Below are 15,071 nucleotides of genomic sequence, written 5' to 3'. Positions count from 1 at the left end.
CAACCAACATATCATTTAGACATTTTCACAAAGTAACATGAAGATTGGGCATCAAAATTAATGTGACTTCTACAGAGTTCACAAGGTTTTTCTTTTTTTTAAACTAGTAATCTAGTTTTTGACCCAGCATGACCCAGTTTCAAACTCAGTCGAGGTATCAATGGACAAAGGTTCTGACCAAGATCAGACAATAAATGTGGCCTCTAGAGTGTTCAGAAGGCAAAATGTTGACGACGAACATCGGACAAAAGGCGATCACAAAAGCTCACCACGAACATGTTGTGCTCGGGTGAGCTAAAAGAAATAACCTGTTCTTGGCAGCCCAAGATATCAATGAAACAAATGTTCTAACCATATTTCATGAAGAATGAACAACAAATGGCCCATGGCGGCGATGTTTTTTTTTTTAAACAGATCTGAACCATTTTTTAACTCGTCCAAGATATCATCGGGACAAATCTTCTGACAAAGTTTCATGAAGATCCGAGAATAAATGTGGCTGCTACATTGTTAACAAGCGTTGAAGGAAAATATTCATGACGCACAACGGAAGACAGACAATTGACAAAAGGTGATCACAAAATTTCACCATGAGCAAACAAGAGGTGTGTTTGTCAGAAACACAATGCCCCCTTCTGCGCTGCTTTGAAGCCATATATTTGACCTTTGACCTTGAAGGATGACCTTGACCTTTCACCACTAAAAATGTCCATGAGATACATATGCATGGCAAATATCAAGTTGCTATCTGAAGCAATATAGAAGTTATGAGCATTTTTTGAAACCTAAATGCGAAACCTTAACGCAAAGTGTGAGTTTGTGACTGAAGGACAGACAGGCGGACGGATGGACGGACGGTCCGATCACTATACGCCTTCCTTCGAGGGCATAAAAATATTATGCTCATAAAGACTGTCACCATGTTTGAAGATAATATTATTAAAACTAATTGAGTAAACTAAATCAAAATATGATATAAACATTGGCACTCAGCAAGTGTCATTCAGATTGAACTAAAAATGTGACTAAAAGTATTCACAACTTTTCACTGTAAACAACTGTAGACATACAAAAAACTATCAACCCCTTGAGAGCCTTGTTTATAAACAAACATGAACTATTTTTAGACTCACCTTGAAATTATATTTCCAATTAAAAAATCAATAAATCGGTTTTAAAACACAAATCTTTGATAATGTGGGTTATTGTATTAAACAATAAAATACAGTTTATTTTAGCAGAAGTGTAGACCCTTCAAGGTATATTGAGCATACTAGTTTGTTGATGAATAAAGAGTGGTCATTATCTACTGCACTAATTATGTTAAGGTAAGCCAGTGCATTTAACTGGAGTCAAGGTTGCCATGGAAACAGTTTCATAGCACAGTAGTCGGCTGAGATTATTGATTTCCCCAATCCAATTGACACGACGCCTTATCTATGATCCCTCCGCCCACTTAATCATGTGGCTCAGCGGGTAGCAAACCTAGTCAAGCTTACACCAAAATGGTTTCATTGCCTATATACTGCATGTAGATTAACGCGATATTCCGGATTATTTTTATGGACTTTTTGACACCATATGACACTTGTATTAGGGGTTTGTGTCATTTAGTTATTCTGCGAATGCAAAAAAATATACGTTTATATAGAACATCAGCTAATTATAACGGGTTTTTCGGTACATGAATAACGCTCTCAAACGCTTGCGCGCTGACCAAAATCGAACCTGTTATTACGTGTGATGTTGGTATTAGCAATAAATTAACACTTCTTCAACGACATTTACATATGTTATTTACGAAACATTTCCACTCGTGTATTTGACACGAAATAGCGCTTTAAACTGGGATTTCTGTGAAGTTTTACACGCTTTCTGACACCGAGTGTACCAAAATCCTACATGTTATTACGTATAAAAGTGATATTAATAATATTAAACATTGCTTATGGGACATTTATAAATCATTATAATTGAAAGTGCAAGACAGCACAATAAGTTTGGTCATTGTCATATATAAAGTAGCGCTGTATGAAGGGGAATTCAGTAAAACTACCTGTATCAGACGCTGGCGCAGGTACCGACTTCTCCCAAGTTCAGCATTTATTGGTTATATCAGTAATAATAAATCTTATTATGTGGCATTTATCGATTCAATTCTATTAAAATAGAAACATATAATCAGGGATGGAAATTAACGGTTGCCCGTTCGCCCGGGGCGAGTACTTTTTACGTCGGGCGAATGAATCTCAAAAGCCGGTAGTCCGTCCTGGCGAATAGCTTTTTAAAAAGGCCGTTCTGAACAATCGATACATTGCACGGTATTTCTCAATAACATTTACCCCTCTGGCGTGAAATGGTCTCAGCCAATTAGATCGCGCCGTTCAAAACATCGAATACCCATAAAGTTGACAGCGTCTGACGTCACGATTTACTACTACTACGATGTTTTCTACAATCGATACATTGCGCGGTATTTTTCAATACATTAACCCCTCTGGCGTGAAATGGTCTCAGCCAATCAAATCGCGCCGTTCAAAACATCGAATACCCATAAAGTTGACAGCGTCTGACGTCACCATTTACTACTACTACGATGTTTACTGCGCTGTGAACTTTCTGTTCGAAATGGCTGCGTCGTAATAAATTTCAATATGTGGCAGTTCATTCAAGGCGTGTCTCAGCCTGGAAAAACCACCCTACTGAAAAACGCAAGTATAATCATGATTATGATCAAAATAAACGTAAGCGCGAATTTCAGTTAGGGTGGTTGGAAACTAGGCCTTGGTTGACAAATGATCACGAAAGCGGCATGAAATGCAAATATTGTATTGAACAAGGCATGCAAAATTCTTTTGTAACGGGTTGCTCCTCATTGAAAATCGACAGCATTAAGAAGCACGAACAATCTGATGGGCACAAGCGTGCCGAGGCTATTGCGTTAGCAAAGAGCAAGCCAAATTACAATTCTCAAGCTGCAAAAACTCTACAAACATTAAATGCTCAAGTTTTCAATAAACTTTGTAACATGTTCAGAACCTGTCATGCGTTGGTAGTGAACAACAGGCCATTATCTGACTTTGAGAAGATGTGTAAATTAGATGACATGAAAGGGATGCAGCTAGGCGAAACCTATAGAAATGGAAAATCTGCTCAAGTTTTTGTGAATGCGATTGCTACAACAGTGTTTGATAGAATCTCAACAGAAATTTCAAAAAGTAACTTCCTATGCTTAATAGGGGACTGCAGCACGGATGCTGCTATTCAGGAACAAGAACTCTGGTACTTAAGAACTGCTACTGCTGGTAAAATTGTAACATATTTTTTAGGAGTGCATAAACCAGAAAAAGCTGATGCGACAAGTCTTGTTGGTGGAATAAGGCATTTAGTAAGCACAAACATGTCGTTGGAATGGGATGATGTTTCCTCTAAGCTGGTGGCTCTATCATGCGATGGAGCAAGTGTCATGTTAGGATGCAAAGCAGGAGTTGGGGCACTTCTTCAAAAAGAACAGCCATCATTGATTAAAATCCACTGCATGGCCCATTGACTTGAACTTTCTCTCAAGGACATGGCAAAGTCTACTAAATTGTATATGAAAACTGTTGACACACTCCTGCTGGGCCTTTATTTGTTTTACCATTATAGCAGTTTAAATAGATCAATGTTGAACAGGAGTTATGAAGCTTTGAAGACAGCTGGTGATGGCCTATTGCTAATGCCTGTGCGTGTTGGAGGAACTCGATGGATAGCACACACCTTGCGAGCAGTGACTAACATAATTGCAGCTAACAAGTTTATAGTTGCACATCTTCAGCAGGTAATAAAGGAGTGAATGTAAGATAAACTCATATAAAAATGGTGATCTTTGAACCTGCAGAAAACATTATGTTAATGTTCTTTAGATACAAAATACATGTGTAATTAGTCGATGCACAATGATTATAATATACATTAAATTTTAAGCAGCACATTTTAAATATAGAATAACGAGTTTCAGTGTATTAAATTTCTCTCTTATCCAGCTGATCGAGATGTCTTTGAAAGTCAGCAGTGATGCGAAGGCTAAAGCTCGAGCTTTCCTCAAGCTTATTGCAGTCCAGAAGCGTTGCGTACCCCTTGTACTACCTGCTGGATGTCCTTACTCCCTTGAGCCGGATGTTGAAGATGCTCCAGAACAGACAGGCTGTCCTTGGGGTTCAGCATGCAGAACTCTCTTCAACTATTGATGTCATCAACAAGTACACAGACAGGTAATTTAACTTAACTTTAATTTAACTTTTTTGTGTAAACATGTAATTTAAAACGTGTTAGCATATATCTTAAATGTATTAAAACAAAGTTGATATTCACTCTTTACAGTGATGGTCCTAATTTGAGGAAGGTACAATCACAGGATCCTGTTTTCAATGATTTGAAGGGTTCTGATGATGAATTTGTATGTGCCAGAAAGCACATGAACCCACTCATTTCCAAGTGTATAGAGGAACGGTTTTCGGAATTCTCTAGTCCTGGTGTTGTTCATGCAACTAGAATAGCTGATATAAGTGAATGGCCTAAATCATGGGAGAAGCTTAAAGGTGCAATGTTTAACAAAAATGGTTTCAGTTGAGTTTAATACTTTTGAAGATAAAGTATTGTTTGTTGTTGCCGTTGTAGTTGCTCCAAATTTAAGGAGGATGAAATGTTCATTCTTTATATTGTTAACACACTATTTGCACTTTCATTTACAATTAGTATCACAAATGTTTTAAAATATTTGAGTTTACCCAATCAAATTCATTTAAAGTTATTATAATCTTATAATTTAAAAATCAATCCTGTTCCATAATAAAACATAAAACAAATTAACACAGTCACCAAACCAGTAATGATTTTCCGCATGATGCTGCCTTGCGTTTTGTAAATCTTATTTATCAATAATAAAACATATTAATTTGGATAGTGTTTTAATAATGTTCAATGTTTACCCTTTAGACTATGGTGACCAGGAGCTTCAGGTGCTATTGCAGCATTTCAGCCCTACTCTAGTCAAGGCTGGAGTAAGACCTGCTGAGGCTGAAATGGAGTGGACAATGCTCAAGAAGGAAATCCTCAGGTGCTATTGAGTTTAAATCTTGTTGTCACTGATGACTAGGCAATTAGCAATGAAACAAAAAAATATTAACCATTACTTTTGATAGTTCTGCATTATTTATTTATTTTCTTCTATATTTATTAATAAATATTTAATAAATAATTTCTTTGAAATAAACTTAATTTAAAACAAAGGTACTAAATGCTAGCCAACAGCTATTTAGCGCAATTACAGTAGTTTTTACTGAATTAATTTAGTAAATTCTGGTTTAAATACTTTTTCAGAAAGATTTTTAATTTATGAAATATGAATTGCATCATTTATGTTTAACTTCAGCAACAAGCTGGCTGACTGGATCTCTGTGAATGATGTGATGGCACAAACGTTCCCAAATACCTTACCTGTCATTGACCTCATCTTGTCCATATCACCCTCCAGTGCAGAAGCAGAGAGAGGGTTTTCACAATTAAAGCTATTGAAAACGAGACTACGAACAAGAATGACCCAGCCAGTACTGAATAATCTCTTGTGTATCAAACTCGAGGCTCCAGATGTAGAGCACTTTGACCCAACTGATGCGGTTCACAACTGGAACACTAGTGGTATTCGCATGAGGAGACCCATGTTTAAAGACAATAAGTCCAAGGAGCAAATACATGCATACAATGTGGTCAACATTGATGAAGTAGAAAATGGGACTGACAGTGAACTGGAATTTGACTTGGTGTCTAGCGACTCGTCAGATTCTGATTCGGATGAATCTGAGGTCTTTAATCGCCTGTTAAGCTTTAACGAACCTATGTAAATTATTAGTAGAGCTGCAACATTTCTTTTCATGTATTGACATATGTAACCAAATGTGTTTTCGTGAAATTCTCTTTTGATTCATGTATATCATGTGTCTGTGGCAGACTGTGAAAATTATTTACAGTGCCTCAAAATATGATGCAGTTAAAATTATTGCATTACAGCATGTATCAAGACCTTCAAATAAAAGAACTTACTTAACAAGAAAGCTTTGTGTTAATTACAGTGGTCTTGCCTAGTAGGGGTAAACATTAATCTAAAAATGTACATGTAAAAAGTGTGCGTTTGAGGTTAATGATCACATTGTAAGCTTTAACGAAATTGTCAGGTCATGAATAAGTTAAAACAATGTATACAATTTGAAAATTATGTCATTTTATTACCTAGCTGTCTGACCAAACATTGTACGTTCATTAAACAACAAACATGTATATAAAGTATTAGGAAAGTTCTGGGCTCTTAGGTTTTTCGCTGGGCAACCTAATTTCAGAAGTTGGTTGCCCGTCTGGGCAACCAGCCATATAAAGTTAGTTTCCATCCCTGATAATCGTTTTCACTTGTTTCTGACACACACAAAACTCGATTTATAACGGGGATTTCGTTAAGTTACGCAAAGTTGGTACAAATCTTCTCTATCATTCTACAAGCACACATGATATAATTCATACTTAATAATGCGTAGTTATTTCTAACATAACATTTGCAGTTTTGTAAATAAATAAATGCTCCATAAGGGTGATCTCGGTAATTCTACACATTAAAGCTTCCACTTGCTCTTGTCAAGACCGCATTTCCCCATTTGAAATGGTATATATTTAATTAATCTAACTTATGGATACCGAATGTCAGAGTTACATTAAACCTATTCACACCGTTTTTGCCTTATTTCATTTCCGCTTTTTTTCCCGAACAAATCAAATGAAACTCATTGAAAAAAATGAGAACTAGGTATTCGATCTCAAAGGTGGATAAAAAGCGTTCATTGGTGACATCACATTTCTGCACATGTGTAGATACCGTTATTAATATAATATATCACGTGTCACCTTCTAATAACATGTATAATTGCAATAAAGTGCATTACTATCAGAGTAATAAAACACAGCACAAATTAGGCTTCATGCTGGGTTTTATTTCTCTTTAAGTAATGCAGATGAACCTCGCTTCTGTATATTAATGACCTAGTAACTGATAAAACTATTTAAAAAAAACGTGAAATATTATGTGATAACATAAACTATTTAAATCTGCTAGTATATCCGATAAAAATATATTATAATTGTCATTGACAGTGTTGACGTTCAGTTGTTCGTGGTGACGACCGCATGCATTTATACATCTCTTACACTTCTCAAGATCTCTTTTCGGCTTTGGAAACGATATAAATTAAATGTCACCAACTAATCTTTCAGGATATCGATTGTCCGAGTTACATAGTCCCCATCGACACCGTTTAACCATTTTAATCTCCTTTTTTTAAAGAGGTAAACAAAAGAAACTCGCTTAAGTAAAAGTGAACCTATACATAGCTTGTCTAGAAAATGGCGGACAGTTCGTTGCTAACTAACGCGCCCGATTATTCGATCGCTGATTGGTAGATCAGTTCTTAGATAAGAACTTGATTGACAGGCGGCGTCATGTCAATTGATCTTAGAAGAAGTTCAATCAATACACCAAAACACAGTTGGTTAACTTGGCTTATCAGTAAAGATCAAAGATAAGGCTCTACAGTGCATTAGTACATGTACAGTTATTTTATGACATAGAAATAATAGGTTTATTAAGCGCATGCAAACTACTGTCTTTATGTACACCATGTTTAATGAAGGAAGTCCCAGGTTTATACAAGGGAGTTAACTATAAGAAAGTATGTACAGGTTATCTTTCTTTAACATTTTTGCATATCAGAACTAGACTGTTCACATGTTTTCACTATATACATTTCACTATATACATATAGAGAAAACTGCCCCATCCCCTGGCGGCCATGTTTTTCAACACATCATGACCATTTTCGAACTCATCCGAGAAATCTATAAAATTGATGTTTAGATTTTTTTATGATAATAAGGCAAAAAGTTTGACTTCTAGAGTGTTCAGAAGCTTTTTTTACTAAATATAAGGAAATGGTGGCCATGCTTTTTAACTGATCCAAACAATTTTCGAACTCAACCGTCATATCCAGAAAACACATGTTCTGACCAAATTTCATGAACATCGGACCAAAAATGTGACTTCTAGAGTGTTCACATGTTTTCACTATCTACATATAGAGAAAACTGCCCAACCTCCTGGCGGCCAAGTTTTTTCACAGATCTGGACAATTTTCGTACTTGTCCAAGATATCAATGAAACCAATGTTTTGACCTAGTTTCATGATGATTGGGCAAAAAAGTTTTTCAATGTACCGGAACCATTTTTGAACTCAACCAACATATCATGTACACAAACATTTTGACAAAGTAACATAAAGATTGGGCATCAAATGTGACTTCTACAGTGTTCACAAGGTTTTCTTTTTTTGACCAAGCAACCTAGTTTTTTACCAAGCATGACCCAGTTTCAAACTCAGACGAGGTATCAATGGGACAAATGGTCTGACCAAGTTTCATGAAGATCAGACAATAAATGTGGCCTCTGGAGTGTTCAAAAGGCAAATGTTGACGACGCATGACTCACAATGCACGACGGACAAAAAGCGATCACAAAAGGCAAAATATTTAGACAATATTGATCACAATGTAGATATTAAATAAAATGTCATTATACTAGAAAAATATGCATTTTGAAGTATTTACCCTTTAAGTGTTTTGAAACCAAGGGGTCTAACAAATTCTATAGCAGAACTAAAAATAGATTGGGAAACATGACTCAGCAGGTTAAACAAGGGAGATACTGCAAAATTGTGTACATGTTCTCTTTCTTTCGACTATCTCTTAGTGGATAGGCTTACCATAAGTAATAACGACTAAAACAGTTATGTTAATTATGAAAATTCTGTGTTATGAAAAATTAAATAATACAGTTAATGGTACATAATAAATTATTATTAATAATGACATAATAAAACCAAACTTTACTACACAGGAAGCAAATGTTCTGACCAAATTTCATGAAGATTGGGCAACTGAAGTAAACAAATAAGAGGTTATGAATTAATGGTGTTATTTAATTTTAAGAATCTATAGATTATTGCAAGTTTAATATGCACAATAGGAAGGATATTAACTTAACATTGTCTTCATTGTAAGAATACATTAAAGCAGCACTTTATAATATAACTAGAGTGTTAACAAGGTTTTCCTAGTGAGTCATATATGAAAAAATGCCCCGCCCCCTGGCGGCCATGTTTTTCAACCAACCGGCATCATTTTCAAACACGTCCAATATATCATTGGGATGAATGTTCTGACCAAGCTTCATGAAGATCGGACAATAAATGTGGCCTATAGAGTGTGAACAAGATTTTAAAATAGCCATATATAGCCATACATATAGATAAGGAAAAATGCCCCGCCCCTTGGCAGCCAAGTTTAACAAGCAAAGGCTATCATTTTGAAGTCATCCAATATATCATTGCGACAAATCATCTGAGCAAGTTACATGAAGATTGGACAATAAATGTGGCCTCTAGAGTGTTAACAAGGTTTTACTTAAGCCATTTAAGGCAAAATGCCCCGCCATCTGATGGCCATGTTTTTCAACCAACTGGCATCATTTTCGAATTCTTCCAAGATATTATTCGGATGAATCTTCTGACCAAGTTTTATTAGGATTGGACAATAAATATGGCCTCTAGAGTGTTAACAAGGTTTTACTATAGCCATATAAGGAAAAATGCCCCGCCCCTTGGCAGCCATGTTTTCCAATCAAACGTAACCATTTTCGAACTCATCCAAGATATCATTGAGACCATTCTTTTGACCAAATTTCATGCAGATTGGGCAATAAATGTGGCCTCTGGAGTGTTAACAAGGCAAATGTTGATGGTGCATGACCAACGACGGACAAAAAACAATCACAAAAGCTTACCATGAGCACATTATGGCTAAAAACAAATTTCTTTAGATTTGACCAAAAATTTGACTTCTAGAGTGTTCACAAGTTTCATTATATACATATAGAGAAAATTGCCCCGCCCCCGGCGGCCATGTTATTTTACCGATCTGGATCATTTTCGAACTCGTCCGAGATATCAATGAAACCAATGTTTTGACAAACTTTCATGATGATTGGGCACATATTGTGACCTCTAGAGTGTTCACAAGGGTTCTCTATAGCTCTTTAAGGAATACTGCCCCGCCCCCTGGCGGCCATGTTTTTCAAGGGTCCGGAACCATTTTTTAATTCAACCAACATAATATTTAGACAAACATTTTGAGACAGTTACATGAGGATTGGGCATCAAATGTGAGTTCAACAGTGTTCACAAAGTTTTTCTTTTTGTGACCTAGTGACCTACTTTTTGACCCAGTATGACCCAGTTTCGAACTCAGTCCAGGTATCAATATGATATATTTTCTGACCAAGTTTCATGAAAATCGGACAATAAATGTGGCCTCTATGGTGTTCACACGGCAAATGTTGACGGCGCAAGGCGCATGACGCACGACAGACGACGGACAAAAGGTGATCACAAAAGCTCACCATGTGCTCATGTGAGCTAAAAAAATGATAAAAAAGCCAAACATGAGAACAAGTTATCTTAAACTTGGGTCATAACTCTGCTTAACTAAAAAAAATCAAAACAAAAATAAATGATTCATATGGTGGTAATGTTGTGAAGATTTATCCCTCTAGTAGCAATACGTTTTGAGTTATGTGGAACACTAATTCCAACAGATGAACATAAGGAAACCCAAGAGGAAATGTATAAGCCATCCTCTTGGAAAATACAAAATATTTTCAGTTAATTTTAGAATACAAATATACTATAAAAGATGCAAATTCCTACTTAATAAATCAATAAAGCTTACCCTCATCTGTCTCATGGCTGCTAGATTGTGGTGTCTCTACTTCCATAGCTGTGTCTGTCTCTGGCACTTCAAGTTTATTCTTGAAAGCTTCAGAAGGCAATTCTCCATTCGACTTTGGACTTTCGATAGAGTTTGGCTGATTAACAGCAGGAGCATATCCTTTCTTTAGAGTTTTCGGCAAAACATCTTTAGCTTCATCAGGGGCCTTAATAGGTGGAGAAGGGGTCTCATGCTCTGCATTTGCGTCCATGTAACCTTTGTTTCGAGAACAAAATATTTTATGATATTTCCTAGAGGGTGTAGTTCTGACCTTTGTAACAATTTCGTCAACATTGATTGGTTCTTCTTTCGGCTCTTCATAAAGGACATGTTTTTTGTCCCTGCTGTTACGAATTGTGTAGGGTTCTTGTGAAATCTTTTCAATGTCAGATGAACTTGGAATGGGAGATTCTAATTCTTCTTTTACAGAACTGTTATCATGGGAATTTGTGGTTTCCTTTGAATCTTTATCCATGTCAAAAGGATCTTATATCCGGTATCTTGCTACACCTCTTATTTTTAGTTAGCTTTTCAACTGGTATGTTTTTGGATTTTGTGAGATCTTTAACATTATTCATAAAATACTTTGATTGTGTATTTGACTGTTTTTTTTCTGAATCAGCAACTTTTGGAGAACACACAACAATTAATGTGGTCCCTGAATCATGTTTCAGCACATTCTTATGCACAACTTTACCATTTAAAAGACTACCAACTGGATCCTTGGGTTGAATGTTTTCAGTGAATTTTGAATAAACTTCAGGATTAAGATATTTGCTACGGAATCGCACCATAACCTCATTACCATCTTTGTTAGTAACATTTTGACTAGTAAACATGTATTTTCTAGGCCTATTAAATTTGATTTTTTCAACTTCGGTAATAATGCATTCTGCAGGTGTTTCACTTGCATTCGAAGATCCATCATCAGATTCAATGTACAGTCCTTCATCTTCATCATCTAGATCCACAGATTCTGTGTTTTTAGGAACCACTAGAGTGGTGTCTTTTCTTGCTTTAATATTTTATCAACTTTTACGAAAGAAACATCTGGTGATTCTGTCCTAATTTTCCTTCCAGATGACTTACAGTATGCTTGTACATTTACCTTTTTAACAGTAAATTCATCAACAGCATTGTCATTTAGTTCTGACTTAACAGAAGATGGTTTTCCAGGTGACTTGGTCAGCGTCATCCGAATAGCTGGCTTGAATGGATCTTTATCCTCTTCTTGCAGCTGTTCCTTTTCAGAATTCTTGCAATCAGCTCTTTGCTTTACATAAGACACATTTCCCCATTTGGCCTGCTTGGGTTTTGCAAAGACTTCATCAAACACTTTGCTCGCAGCAGAATCTTCATTTGGAGATTTGCCATATGTTTTGCCACCAAATCTTCTTACTTCAGCCTTTTGATATTCTTGGCTTTTCTAAACAGCAGAAGTAAAATGAAGAACAACACTAAAAATTATTCAGAATAACAGTAAATTAATATATATCAGTGTTTTTTTTAACTATTTTGGGAATGGGGATGATTCCCTTTTGATTGTGAAAACTTGCGGCGTTTTGACTAAAATTGGGAAATTACCCGTAGCGTTGAAGTTGTTTTGCTAAAAAATTCTTCAAAATTGAGATTACAAGTGTTTTCAGTATAATATTTACTAAGGTTGAACTCATATGGATGGTAATTGAACAAAATATTGAGATCTAACAAGATGTGTTTGTGAAACACAATGTCCCCCTATACGACGTTTGACCTTGTAGGATGACCTTGACCTTGACCCTTTACCACTCAAAATGTGCAGCTCCAAAAGATACACATGCATTTCAAATATAAAATTGCTAGCTTCAATATTGTAGAAGTGACATTACATGAGCAATTTTGACCGATATATTTGACCTTGAAGGATGACCTTGACCTGACCTTTCACCACTCAAAATGTGCAGCTTCATGAGATACACATGCATGCCGAATATCAAGTTGCTATCTTCAATATTGCAAAAGTATTCATAAAATTAGCGATTTGGGCAATATATATTTGACCTCTGAACTTAAAGGACGACCTTGACCTTTCACCACTCAAAATGTGCAGCTCCATGAGATACACATGCATGCCAAATATCAACTGTTATCTTCAATATTGCTAAAGTACTCATAAAATGAGCAATTTTGGCCACATATATATTTGACATCTGACCTTGAAGGATGACCTTGACCTTGACCTTTCACCACTCATATTGTGCAGCTCCATGAGATACACATGCATGCAAAATATCAAGTTGCTATCTTGAATATTGAAATACTGCAAAAGTGTACATTAAATGAGCGATTTTGACCCATATATTTGACCTTTGACCTTGAAGGATAACCTTGACCTTTCACCACTCAAAATGTGCAGCTCCATATTACAAAAGTTATTCCAAATGTTAAAGTTGGCGCAAACCAACCAACCAACCAACAGACCAACCAACCAACAGAGCAACAAACAGGGCAAAAACAATATGTCCCCCACTACTATAGTGGGGGACATAAAACTTTTTTTTTTCAAACATGCCATTGGGAATTCTTTGTTCCCATTTGGGAAAAATATATACTTTTTTCATCTGGAATGTGGCCCGATTACCGGACCTGATTTTGAATGAAACAAGATATGTGTTTGTCAGAAACACAATGCCCCCTATTGCGACGCTTTGAAGCCATAAATTTGGCCTTTGACCTTAAAGGATGACCTTGACCATTCACCAATGAAAACGTGCAGCTCCATGAGATACACATGCATGCCAAATATCAATTTGCTTTCTTCAATATTAAACAACAGCTTTCAGAGGACAGCACGCTCGACTATTCGAGTGCTTGACAGTATAACGTAAGCCATCATGGAGAGGGAGGTATAATGTGGGTGTGTGGTCATTTAAATGATGATCTTTAAAAAAAAAGAAAAAACATTTTTTTTGGGGGGGGGGGAGGGAGAATTCTGGGGTGGGACGTGGGGGATGGTTTGGATGGAGTCCATTGAGGTATGTCAGGTAAGTATTGTTTTGTCAAAGTATGAATGAAATGTGATCATAAATAAAGAAGTTATGGCAATTTAAGCAAAATTTAATAATTTGACCTTGAGAGACCGCGAGGGACAGGGATGTATGTAGCCAGTCAAATATCCAAGTCAGACATCAATGACAACCAAGGCCCATGGTTTATCAAAGACATCATAGCCAAAGTTCATCATGTATCTATGGACATAAGTCAAAAGGTTTGTAATGAACCCTACCATATTCACAAATTTGTATAGGAAAGAAATGATAATTATATATTTAAACAAGAGGGCCATGATGGCCCTGTATCGCTCCAGTGTTTTTTCTTTGCGAAATAAACGTGTAATGCGCATGGGTTGAAATGTACTCAAGCATGTGACTTTCTCTTTCTATCCCTCGTCCCACTGGGCGCTTAAAGTTGGAAGGGTGAGCATTTTTAGATGGTCGCTTTAGCAACCGTCTAAAGTGCTTGATGTAAAATTCAGGTCGATACGGCCTAGGTATGATTAGCCCAATTCCCGCTTACTACCCGCGAAGAAAGAGTTGTATAATTTATGCAAGAGGTTTGAGTTCTCCAATTATGTTTATTCACAAATGGAAACATTATATTAATATCGTGTTAAATGCAATAGTTTCGAATGGTGTTTTATAGAAAAGAATTTAAAAAAAACAATGATCGTATTGTACGTGTCGCGGAGAAGATTGTTTATGAATGATTAAAATAGTCTGTGTGACGTATTTTCGCTCATCTCATTCATAAATCTGAGGCTGGCGATAAACAAAGGGGAGTCCGGTGAGAATTACGCACTAATATAAGGTTACGCTTGTTTATATTCACAGGTCTCAATTAATAATACGTTGACCACGAGTTCAACAATTATTACAGGGATACGATAGTCAACATAAAAAATGTTTCATTATCGCTGAAACTGTTAAAAAACATTTAAATATAACAATATAAAGAATATTCTCTAAAAAATGTAGTCTTGCTGTTTTGAAATAAGGTTTGGAATTTTGGTTTCTAAATAGCTTTATTCAAAACAAAAGTTTAATTATAGTGTTTTTTACTTTTTAGTCGCATATTTACTGCATTATAAAGTGTGTTATAATAGGCAAACCATACATTAGTAAAATTCAATCTGC

General features: G+C 36.0%; 2 protein-coding genes across 8 annotated transcripts in view; both read right to left on the bottom strand.

The window, feature by feature from the left end:
• LOC127850146 (zinc finger protein 679-like) overlaps positions 1-11,376 on the bottom strand; it is a 39,903-nt gene extending 28,527 nt beyond the window's left edge. For all 4 annotated transcript variants that reach the window (XR_008035075.1, XR_008035076.1, XM_052382971.1 and 1 more), the window contains exon 1: positions 10,861-11,376. Coding sequence is in view for 2 of the 4 variants with exons in the window: in XM_052382971.1 (XP_052238931.1) it covers positions 10,861-11,374 (514 nt within the window). In the remaining 2 variants the exon portion in view is untranslated. The remainder of the gene's footprint in view (positions 1-10,860) is intronic.
• The window catches only part of LOC127850138 (uncharacterized), a 106,874-nt gene that overhangs the window by 36,226 nt on the left and 55,577 nt on the right, over positions 1-15,071 (bottom strand). For 3 of the 4 annotated variants that reach the window (XM_052382943.1, XM_052382945.1, XM_052382942.1), the window contains exon 5: positions 11,882-12,325. The exons of the other annotated variant lie outside the window; for it this stretch is intronic. In XM_052382943.1, the coding sequence (XP_052238903.1) occupies positions 11,894-12,325 (432 nt within the window). In that variant the 3' untranslated portion in view covers positions 11,882-11,893. Of the gene's footprint in view, positions 1-11,881; positions 12,326-15,071 lie in introns of those variants that run through there. 4 annotated transcript variants of the gene reach the window in all.

Source organism: Dreissena polymorpha, chromosome 11 (assembly GCF_020536995.1).
Source record: "Dreissena polymorpha isolate Duluth1 chromosome 11, UMN_Dpol_1.0, whole genome shotgun sequence".
In the NCBI taxonomy this organism is placed as follows: Eukaryota; Metazoa; Mollusca; class Bivalvia; order Myida; family Dreissenidae; genus Dreissena; species Dreissena polymorpha.
Note: the sequence above shows the minus strand (reverse complement) of the source record. Positions and strands in the feature narration are given on the sequence as shown.